Below are 13,498 nucleotides of genomic sequence, written 5' to 3'. Positions count from 1 at the left end.
AATCCGACCGAGGGTTAGGGTTTACTCCTGCATGAGATGGGCTGTACAGCCGTCCTCCACACAGAGGATTTAATTGATCCAGGATTGGCACTATACATACATTACATTTCCCATGAGATAAAGTGCAGGAACGCACCAGCTGTGTGTTGACATATGAAGCATGTCATTTCATGCACACCAGATGCTCCACACTGACAGGAAAGGAGTTTAAATACAGTATGACGGTAGCGCCTGAGACAGCTTCGCCACAGTTCATTCCTATGTTTCCAGGGATTTTTGTTCTTGATATAAACTAACATTTTAAGAGATTGATTATGTTTGCCTTTGCAGTTGAAATTGTAAATAACGTTTGCTTAGGTGCAAAGGGGTAAAACATCAGTAAGGTGTTTGTCGGTTTCCATTTCCAAGAACATGAAACCCTTACATGGTCTCATCGATTTTCTATTTAGTCGATATTACGGTAGAAACATTTTTCAACGTTTCATTTATGCATTGCTTTTAGTAAACGCTGCGCATGTTTCATCAACTTAGTGAATGTTTTCAAAATTCTGCGCAATTGTTGTCAAGTTGGAGAAGATGTTTCTTCCTTTGTTATAGCACATTTGGGTTTTAATATTCACCTCTTTTTTGAAACTGCAGCGTGTTTACCCTAATGGGGTGTAACGGCCCGTCCACAGCTTCGACAGCTTCAAAAACGGTTTCCAACGCGTCTGCCCATTCACTTTGAATGGGGTGACGTCACTTTTCGCCGAACTGCATTGTGGGAAGCAGAGCGGAGCTTTCCTGGCGTTTCAGGCTGCAAAAGTTGAGCAATGTTCAACTTCTGAAGCTTCTGAAGCTTTCGGTGGAAGCGTCAGCCAATCAAATCATATGCCAGTACAAGCTCTAGCCAATCAAACCGCTGCTTGTGTGTCAGGGGCGGGAGATTCATGTGATTGGTTGTTGGTCGAGCTTCAGACACGCCCAGCTCCAAGCCTTTTTTGAAGCTGTAGTGTGGACGGGCCGTCACCGTTTGCACCCGTCAGCCACCGCAGATATTGCACTATTGCTGAGTGAAGTTGCAGCAGAATAACAATAGTAGGAAGCAAAAGAGTACATACTGCACATAGCAAGGTTATTGCTAATAGTCTGTATTGTGTGGTGTTACGTTCCCTTCTAAATCTAGGGGGTACAAAGGGAAGTAACAACACACAAGGATGACCAAGCACGACAAGAAAGGAGAGAAAACCGATCTCTGAGTAACGAACAAGTCGTTTAATGAACAAGACAGGAACACGGGCTCACCAGCCAACTTGCACCGCAAACTAAAATAACCAATACACAAAAAGATACACTGGAGCACATCTAACAATTCACAAGAACACAGGCCTCACACAGAGACAGAGACATGATGCACACATGCAGCCAGAGGAGAAGGGGAGAGCGACTGCAACCTTCCTCATGTCCTATATGGAGGCGACCGAGCTTAACTTATGAAATCAAATAGCTTGATCTCTTGTTGAGCATATCTAACAAGTGCAGACAGTGGACGTAGATCAGTAGCAGAGTTTGGCCCATTGTTTGATTATTGAGGACCTTTCAACAGCACTTGAAGCCTTTTTGTTCTCTGCTCTGACCTTTAGTCCGAGTGGACGCTTCACATGAGGATGGTAATTCCTGTTGGAGATAGCAAAGGCCAAAGTGAGCAGCACAAAGGCAATCAAGAGAATTGCTAATAATTTATTGCGGTGTCTTTTATCCCGGGCTGATGTTCGTGGCGCTTACCTCTTGTTCCATCTATTGTCGCACAAAGACACTTTGGTTCATCCGAGGACAGATCGTGTTGCTCTTTCACCGGCCTGAAAGAGGATTGAAATACAAAGCCATGTCTATTGAATTATCCAAATCTTCGCTGTACCACCGTGTGCTGCAAATGCTTAGCAACAGAGATCTATCAGGTGTCACCTGTTAGAGGATTTCTGCCTGACATGTCTTTCATTTCTAACTTGTCTTTCTCTTTCTCTGTCAGGGGCCACCAAAGACATGGGCAAGATGCTCGGTGGGGAGGGGGAGGAGAAGGATCCTGACGCTGCGAAAAAAGAGGAAGAAAGGCAAGAAGCGCTGAGGCAACAGGAGGACGAGAGGAAGGGCAAGTACGCAAAGATGGAGGCAGAGAGAGAAAACATCCGACAGGGGATCAGAGATAAGGTAAGGACAAATACCTCCATACAGCTAACCATGGTTACAATTCAACAGAGATAACATCGTTGTTTTGCTTTTGTGAGTCTTCGGGCAGCGTCTGAAACAGTCTTCGTCTACCTTGATTTAACCAGGATAGGTCTCATTGAGATAAAAGAGTCCTGGCCCAAGAATGGAAACAGCACAGTTACAGACAATTTTAAAACACACAGTCATACACCAAGTTTAGCCAAAGCATTTACAGACACAGCAGCTTGCTTCAAGGTCTTAACAAATAGTGATGGTATAGTGATGTTAAAAGTAAGAAGGACATTGACTTCTTCACCTACACCGCCATGGAGAGAGGTCGATTTCTCTGGCTTCCTGTTCCCTTTTGGAAAAGCCCGGTGTGATTTCCTGGGATTCATATACCAACGTTTTGTCATGGCCCGAATACTGATGCACAAGGCAACCGTAAGAGTTTGTATTACGTCTATGTAGAAGCACTGGGCTTTTGCTCCAGAATCAGGAGATGAATAATAAGGAGCGAGAAGTCCGAAGAAGTTCGATTGATTTGTCAAACAAACCTGACTTTTTGTGTTCCCTGTAAACCAAAACTCTTCGTCAAATGTACATATTAACCAAAACCAGAACATTTAACTTAACCTAACCAATTTTGTTTGAATTTGACCTCCTTAATCACTTGCTTACTGCGGCAATAGTCAATAATCATAGTTTAAGGTGTATGTCTACCCAGTGGTTTGACATGTGACACCAAGGGATCCTGACAAAAGTTTGAAGTTTATTTGGATAACCAGAAGAACCTCACTTTCTCTATCACATGTTTTATCCGAAATTAATTGGCCAATATATAGTTACATATAAACACTCATTGATAAGACATTGGTTTGCTATGTTTAAGGAAAAAGTGAACTATCTTACATCAGATAATTCCCCTTTGTCATGTATCCAGTCAGCTCTAAACCATTGCAGACTGGTTCTGTATGCAGTTCAGTTATCGGATGAAATTCTGTCCAAAACTTATCACAGAGATTTCGTCTGGCTGACCCTTTTTTATTTCGCCAAGACTTTCTTTTCTTTGATAAATTCCTGCGTGCTGATTAATTCATCCGTAATAAAATGTTGACTGATGGCATCAAAGCCCCTGCAGCCTGCGGTCAAATATTGCTCTTGACATCACGAATATTTGACTTGCACACTTTGAGGGCTTTTCAAACTAAGTTTTCCATGTGTAGCCCCTTCTGAATACAGAGCTGATCCTCAAACTGATGACCAGGGAATCTTTTTGAAGCGACAGTGAAATAAAACAGATGATGGGGATGGAGCAGTGTGACAGCATGTCTTTGGGAAGTGTTTGATTACAGGGAGAGAGGCTGACTAAGCGTGACTATCCTCCCTTCAAGTGTTGCACGCGTTTGTTACTGAGGAACGAGTGTGAGAGGAAGACTGACCAAGACAGATTGCAAGAGAACGAAACAGAGCGGCATGCTGGGAAATCAGAGAACAAACAGGGAGCAGAAGGAGATACAGAGATATCCATCAAACAATCACAACACACATCTCTGTTCTGTCTGATGTTGAAGTTACGAGTCAAATTGCAAAGATGTGAAGTTTCTAATGATGATGTTTTTACAGGAATGATTCCAAACATGGATGGATTATAATCGTCTCAATGATGGAATAATAATCTGCAAAAAGATTCAAATGCACGTGTAAAAACCATTGTTACTGTATATTTCCAGCAATAATCTGGTATTAAGCCATTATATCTTTATTAATATGAAAACACCACTTTATATATTTTAATGTACACATTCTAATGTTTGTGTTTTATATTTTTAAATGTGGAACGTAATTGTTCTATTTTATCTAACTTTAAGTTTTTTACTTTTATTTCTAATTCCTACATTCATAATTTTTCCATATTTTATTGAATTCTATTCTTTTTTAAGTATTATTTTAAAATCGATCAACTGTCCAAAAACCCAGATTTCCCCTAGGATAAATAAGGTATTCTGATCCTGAAAAATCAGTCGAATAAAATCAGTAGTTTACAGATAGGAACAGCGCATGTTAACTTAAAAATGATTGAAAAGGAGAGGCATGTATGATAGCCATAGCTGAAGTATAAGCATGGAGATAAAATAATTAATGTACTGGGAATTCGTTCAACTGGTCTGCGTTTATAGCAGCCATAAAATGCCCTGGATTACGATCAGAGATAGAACTGCGGCTTCCTGCAGATCGAATGCTGCCTGCATTGATTTAAGTCTTATATCCTGACCTGGCTTTGCCTTCATTGCTGATACATTATTCTTGAGGAGGCAATTTAAGACCAAGTGTCAGAAAGCAGCATCTTATTAGCCAATAGGGGGTGAAGGACTAACCCCAAACGGTCTCACCGTCTGCACGATGAACGCTTGTTATTCAGTGTTGAGGAAAATACTAAAACAGATTTAAAGGGGCTTTCAAACCACAAATGAGCTGCTGTTATTCGTCAGCTTGCTTTGACCTATCTTACTTGGAGACATTTCTTAGAAGCATCTTGACAGAAGGATGATTTTCCCTTGACATGAGATATTTCTGACCTGGATGCAGACTTGAATCAACACATTTGGCAAACCTTCCTCCAGTGCTCCACTCTGAAAACACACAGATGCTCATACTGCCCCCAAACACCCTTCACAGCGGGAAAAGACACTTTAAGATATGTCTTGCTCCAGGATCCCATTAAGGTTTCCGTGTGAGAGCAGCAGCGAGGTCAGGGAGGAGTCCAGCTCATTTTCCACATCTCTGCCTCAAGATCAGCCGTCCTCCACCTGCTGACCTTCCTGTGCTCCGCTACAGTGCAACTCTATTGATTTCACTCAGACTAAGACCAAGCGTGCACAAACTATACTTAAGGTGTTGGACACAGAACCATTACATCTAAAAACCACCAGACTCAGGGACAGTTTCATCCCACCGGCTATAAGACTGTTAAACATACTGTTGCACTGTTGGAGGAGCCTGTGACCTAAGACGTTCATTTTCATAACTACACTGTAGCTGTGTACAAATGACAATAAAAGCCTTGAATCTAGAATCTAAACAAAAGCAAACTAGATATTACAACTTCCAATTCGCTTGAAGTAAGGGAATAATATCATCCTGTTTCCATCTGTTCAGGTCGTTACAAGCTGGCTCCTTCTTGAAACAAAAGGAAAGGAAGTTTCAACAAAGGTTGCCAAAAATAATAATTTATTTACAACCTCAAAACTGGTCACAAATAACAAAATGCTCAGCTGTCAAGAAGATGGTTTAGATAAAAACAAGGAAATCATTTATGGGGAAATGTATTTATTGTGGATTTACCTGGACATGTGGCTTAGTTTGCTAATAGAAATATACAGAAAAATAATATGCTTAATCTATGGTGCCAACAGAGTGATATCGTTTTTAACCTGACTCCGCCTCCAGGCTCTCAAATGAACACAGCACCATACCATGGACAACCACAGAGTTCAAGATTCATAAAATATTTATTTTTAATAAAGCAAGCAATGTTCAAACAGATATTGATCATTAGTGGTTAAGTGTCTCTGCCTGTCCAGACAAAATTAAAATCATTAAAATTCTAAAGTCATTCTATATTCGAGGTCCAATCCAAGAATTAAATTGCACCCAATGGGCTTTAACGGCAAAATGGAGTTTGCTCAACTGTCAAGAAGATGGCTTATAGAGAGGCGAAGTCCCTCCCTTTCCGGTGGCTAATGTTGGGCTATAAAGGAACTACAGCCCGGTCACATGACTTCACGTCACCACCGTAAAGCTAAAGGCGGCTAATGTTGGGCTATAAAGGAACTACAGCAAGGTCACATGACTTCACGTCGCTACCGCTAAGCTAAAGGCGGCTAATGTTGGGCTATAAAGGAACTACAGCAAGGTCACATGACTTCACATCACCACCGCTAAGCTAAAGGCGGCTAATGTTGGGCTATAAAGGAACTACAGCAAGGTCACATGACTTCACGTCGCTACCGCTAAGCTAAAGGCGGCTAATGTTGGGCTATAAAGGAACTACAGCAAGGTCACATGACTTCACATCACCACCGCTAAGCTAAAGGCGGCTAATGTTGGGCTATAAAGGAACTACAGCATGGTCACATGACTTCACGTCACCACCGTAAAGCTAAAGGCGGCTAATGTTGGGCTATAAAGGAACTACAGCACGGTCACATGACTTCACGTCACCACCGCTAAGCTAAAGGTGGCTAATGTTGGGCTATAAAGGAACTACAGCACGGTCACATGACTTCACGTCACCACCGCTAAGCTAAAGGCGGCTAATGTTGGGCTTTTGAGTGCCGAGGTCCCTCCCTCTCCAGGGGACCTCCATGGGACCTTATTTCGGAAAAATTATGTGTTGAAGTCAATGGGGAGAGAAAGATTATCTTTCGATCCCGTTTGAATTATGCCACGAATTACACATATGATGTTTGTCAATTTAAAAGATAATTTTACAAGTCGTAAAACTGTGAAGTAACACGTTTTTTGTGTGAAACGCTCAATGAACTACAACTCTGGTCTCGCACCAAGACGGCCGTCACGTTGGCACATTTCACTTCTTTCTTTCAGAATGAGGCGAAAAGTATTAAACGAGGTAAAAATCACTCCAAGTCTGGGCATGTTGAGAGCTGTACATACACACAAGGGGAGTTAGTCGGTTACGTAAGAGCCAGCATGCGGGATTGGGATTCTGGGATTTGTAGTCTTTCTAGTTGCGTATTTTTCATAGTCTTATATTTCAACAGTTTTACGACAAACTGTGACTTTTTTGACATGGAAATTATCTTTTAAATTGACAAACATTATTCGTGTAATTCATGGCACAATTCAAACGGGATCGAAAGATAATCCTTCTCTCTCCATTGACTTCAATACATATTTTTTCTGAAATAAGGTCCCATGGGTCGGAAGTAGATGGGCGGGACTTCGCCTCTATTTAAAAACAAGGAAATATTTAATGTGGAAATGTATTTATTGTGGATTTACATGTGGCTTAGTTTGCTAGGAGAAACATGCAGGAAAAGTAATATGTTTAATCTATGGTGCCAACAGAGTGATATCGTTTTAATGAAAAACCATTAGCGCTCACTCGTTTTTAAGTTTTTAGTTGAAGCTGTTTTTTCCATTTCCTGAGTATTGCAGAGAGATGAAACAATGAAGGCGCTGGTGAACACATTTCCCCGCTGTTATTGTCTTGTTTTTTTGGTTGGGAAATTGTAATTTTGTGCTCTTTTTCCTCTCAACACACTCTTGATTTAATGGAAGTCTGTTGGGGCTCAGGGGTCTGTGCGCTAATCGTTAGCATTGTCCATTAAAATGTGTGGTGTGCCTCTCCCTGTAATTGGAACATAAAACATCATGAAAGGGTCAAATTGGACCAAGGAGCAGTAAAGACTCCCATGAACAAAAAAACAAATGTCTCTTCAGCGACAGCTCTGCATCTAATTGCAGGAATGGATTGTAACTGCTGCTCTTCAGGACCCAAACAGCTACAGTAGACCGTGATAAAACTTAATGAGGAAGAAGCCGGGTAGCTAATTCATGCAAATTAAGAAATATTTTTCAGGTGTACCAATCACTTTCAACTAATTAAGCATTCATGAAATGATCATATCAAACCTCATCTGCATTTTAAGCAGTTAAGAAGCACGAGACTTCCTGTTGTTGAAGTTGTTGCCGTAGTCTAAACATAGAAATCAAGAAGCTTTGGTTTGTAAGGAAATCATATTTTTGTCATGGCATCTAACTCCTCAAAGAATCCCCAAGAGAAAGAAATTAAAACTTTTAAGTTAATTTCAGAGTTGCAAGGTTAAGGTGGTTTAAGGGAGGAGGAGGACGACTTAAGAGTCTTGTGGCTCCAGGGAAATAACGTAGCATTAAAGCGTTCAGTTAAATGAAGCATTACAGTCGTTCATATAGGACACAGAAGTCATACACTCAGGTTATAGAAAGTCAGCTGATTGCATCATTGTTTTGAAACAGTCGGACACCAATCACGGCCATTCTCTCGATAAGTAGGTCCGTTTAAATATGACTTCCTCCTCATTGAGCCCTGCTACACCAATGCTGCCGTACTCACCTCTACTGCTGCCAAAGCTTGCATCCTCAATTTGAATAGTTCAGAAAGAAATGGTATTACATTCAAGTTAGCTGACGCTTTTATCCAAAGCGACTTAATGAGTGCAATTACAAACAGCAAGAAACCTGCAGGTGCATCCTCTTAAAAAGAAGCTATACCATCATAAGTGTTGGTGCATTAGTTTCAGTTAAGTTAGGGATGTGCAGCAAGCCAGTCTTTAATTAAAAAAAGAAACATCTACATGTGATCAGGAATGATAAGTCTTTAAACACGGAGCCCATACAGTATTCCCTTTAGTGTTTACTTCTTGTTTGTCTTCTCTGATGTCCAGCACTCTGTCTTTCAACCATTTTCTTTGTCTTTTCTTTACTGGGGACAGTTTAGCCATCATGAATCCAAAGTCTCCAGCTCTCCACAAATATATTTTAAAAAATAATATTCCACTTTGTTTTCTGAGGAAAACTAATGTTAGTGGTCCACAGCTGACTTCTTTATGTAGATTGTCATGGCTTCACAAAGTCCCTTGATCCTCCTTAGCAACGGTCTGTTAGCGCAGCAACCTCAGAATCAAGTATTTAACTCAGATGTGTAATAAGAAAACAAATAATCCTTTACTTTAATGGGCTTTACACATGGATGTATAATAAGAACTGGATACAGCGTGGGATCGTTGAGTTTCCCCTTAAGCCCCGCCTCCCGCTCTTGGCTCAGCAGAATGAATGGAGAGAAAATACATCTGGATTCAGCTTTTAGTGCATTTTACAACTTTAAGGACCTAATGATTCTTTTAAAGGTTATAAAAGTGCTCGTGTTGGGTAGTTAATTCAGTTAAAAAAAAATTATCCGCTGACTTACAGACGTCTCTTTTCCAATGTTAGTCAATGGGAAAAAGTATTTCTGGGCCCAGTGACGTCACGGACTGATACGGAAAATGTAGTACCGCTGTTTGGCCACTACGAATATTTTCCTCACAGTCCGGCGCACTTCCTGGGGGCTTGGCTTTACATCGCTGATTGTTTTTCTTGGTCCCTTTTTCCACGCAGTATGGCATCAAGAAGAAGGAGGAGAAGGAGGCGGAGGCAGCGGCTGCGATGGAGCAGGCGTCCGAGGGCAGCCTCACCCGCCCGAAAAAGGCGGTGCCGACCGGCTGCGGAGACGAAGAGGAAGAGGAGAGCATCGTGGACACGGTCATGAAATTCATCCCGACCCCGCTCATGGATATGTTCAATAAGAAGTAACAGTGTTTTGGTGGAAATGTGATAACAAATGTTCACAACACAACTGCCGTATCCCTGCCCCGCTCAAAATCTGCAGTCACTTCTCCACCCTTTCAATTTTAAGTGTCCTGTAAATGAGAACATAGCATTAGTTTACCCTTGATTTTAAATAGCTGATCTCGGATGGTGATATATGCTTTTGAATGTCATCGTTACTGTATTAGGAGAATGTAACACCTACAGAGATTTTTTAACTCAAGGGAAATCTTCTGCCATGTTTTCAAAATGTCAGGCACTTCAAAACAAGATCAGATATCACCCATCATCCACCCTTTTTGTTTGTAAATAGCCTCGGGTTATAAAAAAGAGAATTATATATGAGTGAAATATGACATAACAAGATCACTAAGAGTATAAGCCATATTTTTAACTTTTAAGAAATTATCCAAATCATATCAAAATTTGATTGAATTTTCCTGTTCTGTTGTTCTTGCTAATATTTGATACATATAGTGTATATAAATACATTTTTATTAGTTCTCCGTTGTGAGGATTCACCCCATATACTGTCCAAGGTGTATCGTGAATGTGGTACACTGCAAACAACACGTGTAAACGCAGAAAGTGAAGGAATTCATTTGATATGAGACTTTTTTCTTTTGGTTATTTTTTGTTTAAGCATGCAGTCAACTTTTGTGAAGTAAAGTACACATTTGGATACCATTTCATTTGTTTTAATGAAGTGAAATACATTGATATTTGAGGCAATAACTGGTTTTCCATTGTTATTCAATTGACATCTCATCCACCATGTACAGGAGGCGATAATTGACTCTGAAATGTTCTTCCATGGGAAAAACTATAAATGTTCTCCATACATGATGTTTGTCTCAAAGCAGTGAGGAAAATTATAAATGCACTTGTTTGTGTTTTTAATGTCCCGTGGCTCGCTCTGCTTCTGCAGTAGGACGTGTACGTCTTAAACCAGGCTTTTTCATTTAATTTTGTTGACATTTCCATCAATTTTTGTAAAAGAAGAAATTTCACAAACTACGTTGTGAACACACTATATGTGAACAGACAGTGACAATAGTGCAATATATCGTTCGAAATGATGAAGTTGTGCTGTGTCCGTTAGTTGAACTGATGGGATTCGTGTCCCAAATCAGCAATGACAGACAATCTTCATTGTTGTGTGTTTTAAAATTACTTCTAAATGTGTTCGTTGGCATTAAAAGGCACTAACGTGTCTGCATAGTGACAGTGACGGCCCGTCCACACTACAGCTTCGACAGCTTCAAAAACGGTTTCCAACGCGTCTGCCCATTCACTTTGAATGGGGTGACGTCACTTTTCGCCGAACTGCATTGTGGGAAGCAGAGCGGAGCTTTCCTGGCGTTTCAGGCTGCAAAAGTTGAGCAATGTTCAACTTTTGAAGCTTCTGAAGCTTTCGGTGGAAGCGTCAGCCAATCAAATCATATGCCAGTACAAGCTCTAGCCAATCAAACCGCTGCTTGTGTGTCAGGGGCGGGAGATTCATGTGAATGGTTGTTGGTCGAGCTTCAGACACGCCCAGCTCCAAGCTTTTTTTGAAGCTGTAGTGTGGACGGGCCGTAAAGCCTTTTAGAGTTGACATATTTGATTAAAAAAGAGAATGGGGGGAAGGTGGGATGATTTGTTTCGTGTCGTAAAAAAAATGTTTAGTCACATATTAAAGAATGCTGAACACAAGCAGGATCTGTGCCACTCAGGCAGAAATAAACAATACACAAAAAATACTTTAGATGAAATAACGAGGGGCTTTATAAAGAAAACTTTTGCAAGAAAGCGTCATGACCGTACAATAGAAAATGTTTACAGTACCTAAGTCCAGTCTGTCCTGCTGATAAATGGCACACATTTAAAGGGGGGATAAAATGAAAATGTTTATCCATTTGCCTTGTTTTTTATTTATCCTTCATTCCACGGTGTCTTGTTAAAACATTCCAGATATTTCTGACATTCCTCCAGACTCGTTCTGGTACCACAGATATTTACAGTAGACCCCAGTCGATGCCTTGGTTAGCCTACATCATGATGACACAAAAACATGGATGTTGTTATAACCTGAAATATAGTCACTAGAATGAATCAAATATTAGATTCATGACTCGACCAAGTCAAGCCGCAACGTACAGAAAAACAATCCCACTTGAAGTTTAAGGGAAAGCGTAAATGTGCTATTAGCAGAGATCAGTTTTGTGGAACAACTTTATTAGAAAATGCTTTTGTGATTCACATGAGCACAGTAGCCGTGATTTAAGGTTTTATAAATCAGCTTTTTTGCCACATTATCACTGTTTTTATTCAGCAAGCTAAACATAACACTGAACTTGTGCATTCCTGTGGCATAGACGAGGGAAACGTAGCTTTTTTTAACGCTTTGTGATCTCTGTAATCGTGTTGAAAATATAAAAAAAACATCCAAGGTCTCCTATACGGCACATTTATTGAACTTCTTGTGATTTTATTGTACTTGTAAACTGCCTTTGCTAGCATCCGTTCAGTGCGTTAGCAGCTAGTTGGTGCCCGATTGTTGTTAGCGGTTTTGAAATCAAACATCAACCACATTCCCATTATCAGAGCAGTTCTCCAATCAAACCAAAGAATAGTACTGGTAGTAGTAGATTTAGTCAAGAGGTTGCATTTTATTTATTTTTGTTTAATTCTCAGGTACTTTAGCATAGACATAACCATGACTAGCCTTCTGTTAGCATAATTAGCCTTGAACTCTAATTTCATTGCCAGGGGTTTCACAAGCCTACACAAACCGTTTATTTATGAATGATCTCTCTTTTGTTTGACCCGAGAATATTCCAGAAAGCTAAGATAACTGCCCAGTTAACCCAAGTAGAGGACTTTCCAAGTGACACAACGTTTAACATTATCAGTGTGCATTTCTTCAGGCCACCAAAGAGTCTTTTCCAAACTGGTGTGCTTTGAAGTTAGCTCACACGTTGCATCTCATACACCTACGCCATCACAAACCTTGTAAATGCCAATTGATTGCGCTCTTAATGGCTTATACATCCCAAATCAACTGCCCAAGTCATGCGTGATCAATATGTAGTCGTCCAGTGTCAGAAATCCACATCAATGTTTGTTTGTGCCGCTCATACAGCCATTAATATAATTAAAAACTGCCTGTAATATATGAAAAAATTACTCCTTTGATGTGACTTGAATGTAACTGTCTGATGTTTCTCTCTCCTTGCATCTGTCTTTCTCTGTTTTGTACGTGTTAAGAAGATGCTTACTCTTGTGAAGTATTTTTCCTTTTCCTTGTCTGTAACCGGTCCTGTTTCCGTCCTCTGGTGGTTGTTATTTTTGTATAAAGATCATTTGAGTTGGTGAATTCTTTTTGAACTGCGAACATCTTCTCACCCTTCTCCCTCCCTCTCTCCCACCCTCCCTATTTGTTGACAAAATGTATGCATGCTTATGGTGTGCGATGTAGGCAAGGTCGTTGATGATCGTTTTGTGTCTTCTCTGTGTTTCAAAGCTCCACCTGTAAGCCTCACTGCATGCCGTTTAGACAGATATTTCAGTCTGTAACTTTCCTGCAAAAGTGGAATCACCGCACACTCTGAGAATAAAGTGATTTCATATAATTTTTCATCGTCTTGTGTTTCTGCATTCAAACGGGCTGCTGCTCCTGAGGAAAAAACAATACATGAAAGCAGAGGTAGTGACGTACGGTGTATTTCTGGTTTGGGATCCCTGACTTGTCAGAAGGATCCAATTGCATGGCATTCGTTAGAGAAATATATGTGCAACAAAACCTTCAATGTATATCACATGTTGATGTTTCTGTCAGTCGATCCTGTTTTCATCTCAACGTGACTGTTGTGTTTTTTTTTAAACTTTTTCTCAAAAGGAATTTCAACATCTATTCAATAAAAGCAAAAAGGGCTGTAAACGGAAAACACTGTTATTC

General features: G+C 40.4%; 1 protein-coding gene across 1 annotated transcript in view; it reads left to right on the top strand.

Moving 5' to 3' along the window:
* The window catches only part of LOC117540261 (complexin-1-like), a 70,900-nt gene extending 57,723 nt beyond the window's left edge, over positions 1 to 13,177 (top strand). Inside the window, exons 3-4 of the mRNA XM_034206849.1 lie at positions 2,009 to 2,187; positions 9,349 to 13,177. Coding sequence (XP_034062740.1) covers positions 2,009 to 2,187; positions 9,349 to 9,543 — 374 coding nt within the window. The 3' untranslated portion in view covers positions 9,544 to 13,177. The remainder of the gene's footprint in view (positions 1 to 2,008; positions 2,188 to 9,348) is intronic.
* Positions 13,178 to 13,498: the final 321 nt, after the last annotated feature.

This window comes from Gymnodraco acuticeps, unplaced genomic scaffold, assembly GCF_902827175.1.
Source record: "Gymnodraco acuticeps unplaced genomic scaffold, fGymAcu1.1, whole genome shotgun sequence".
Classification (NCBI taxonomy): Eukaryota; Metazoa; Chordata; class Actinopteri; order Perciformes; family Bathydraconidae; genus Gymnodraco; species Gymnodraco acuticeps.
This window is presented reverse-complemented; position numbering and strand designations above follow the sequence as displayed.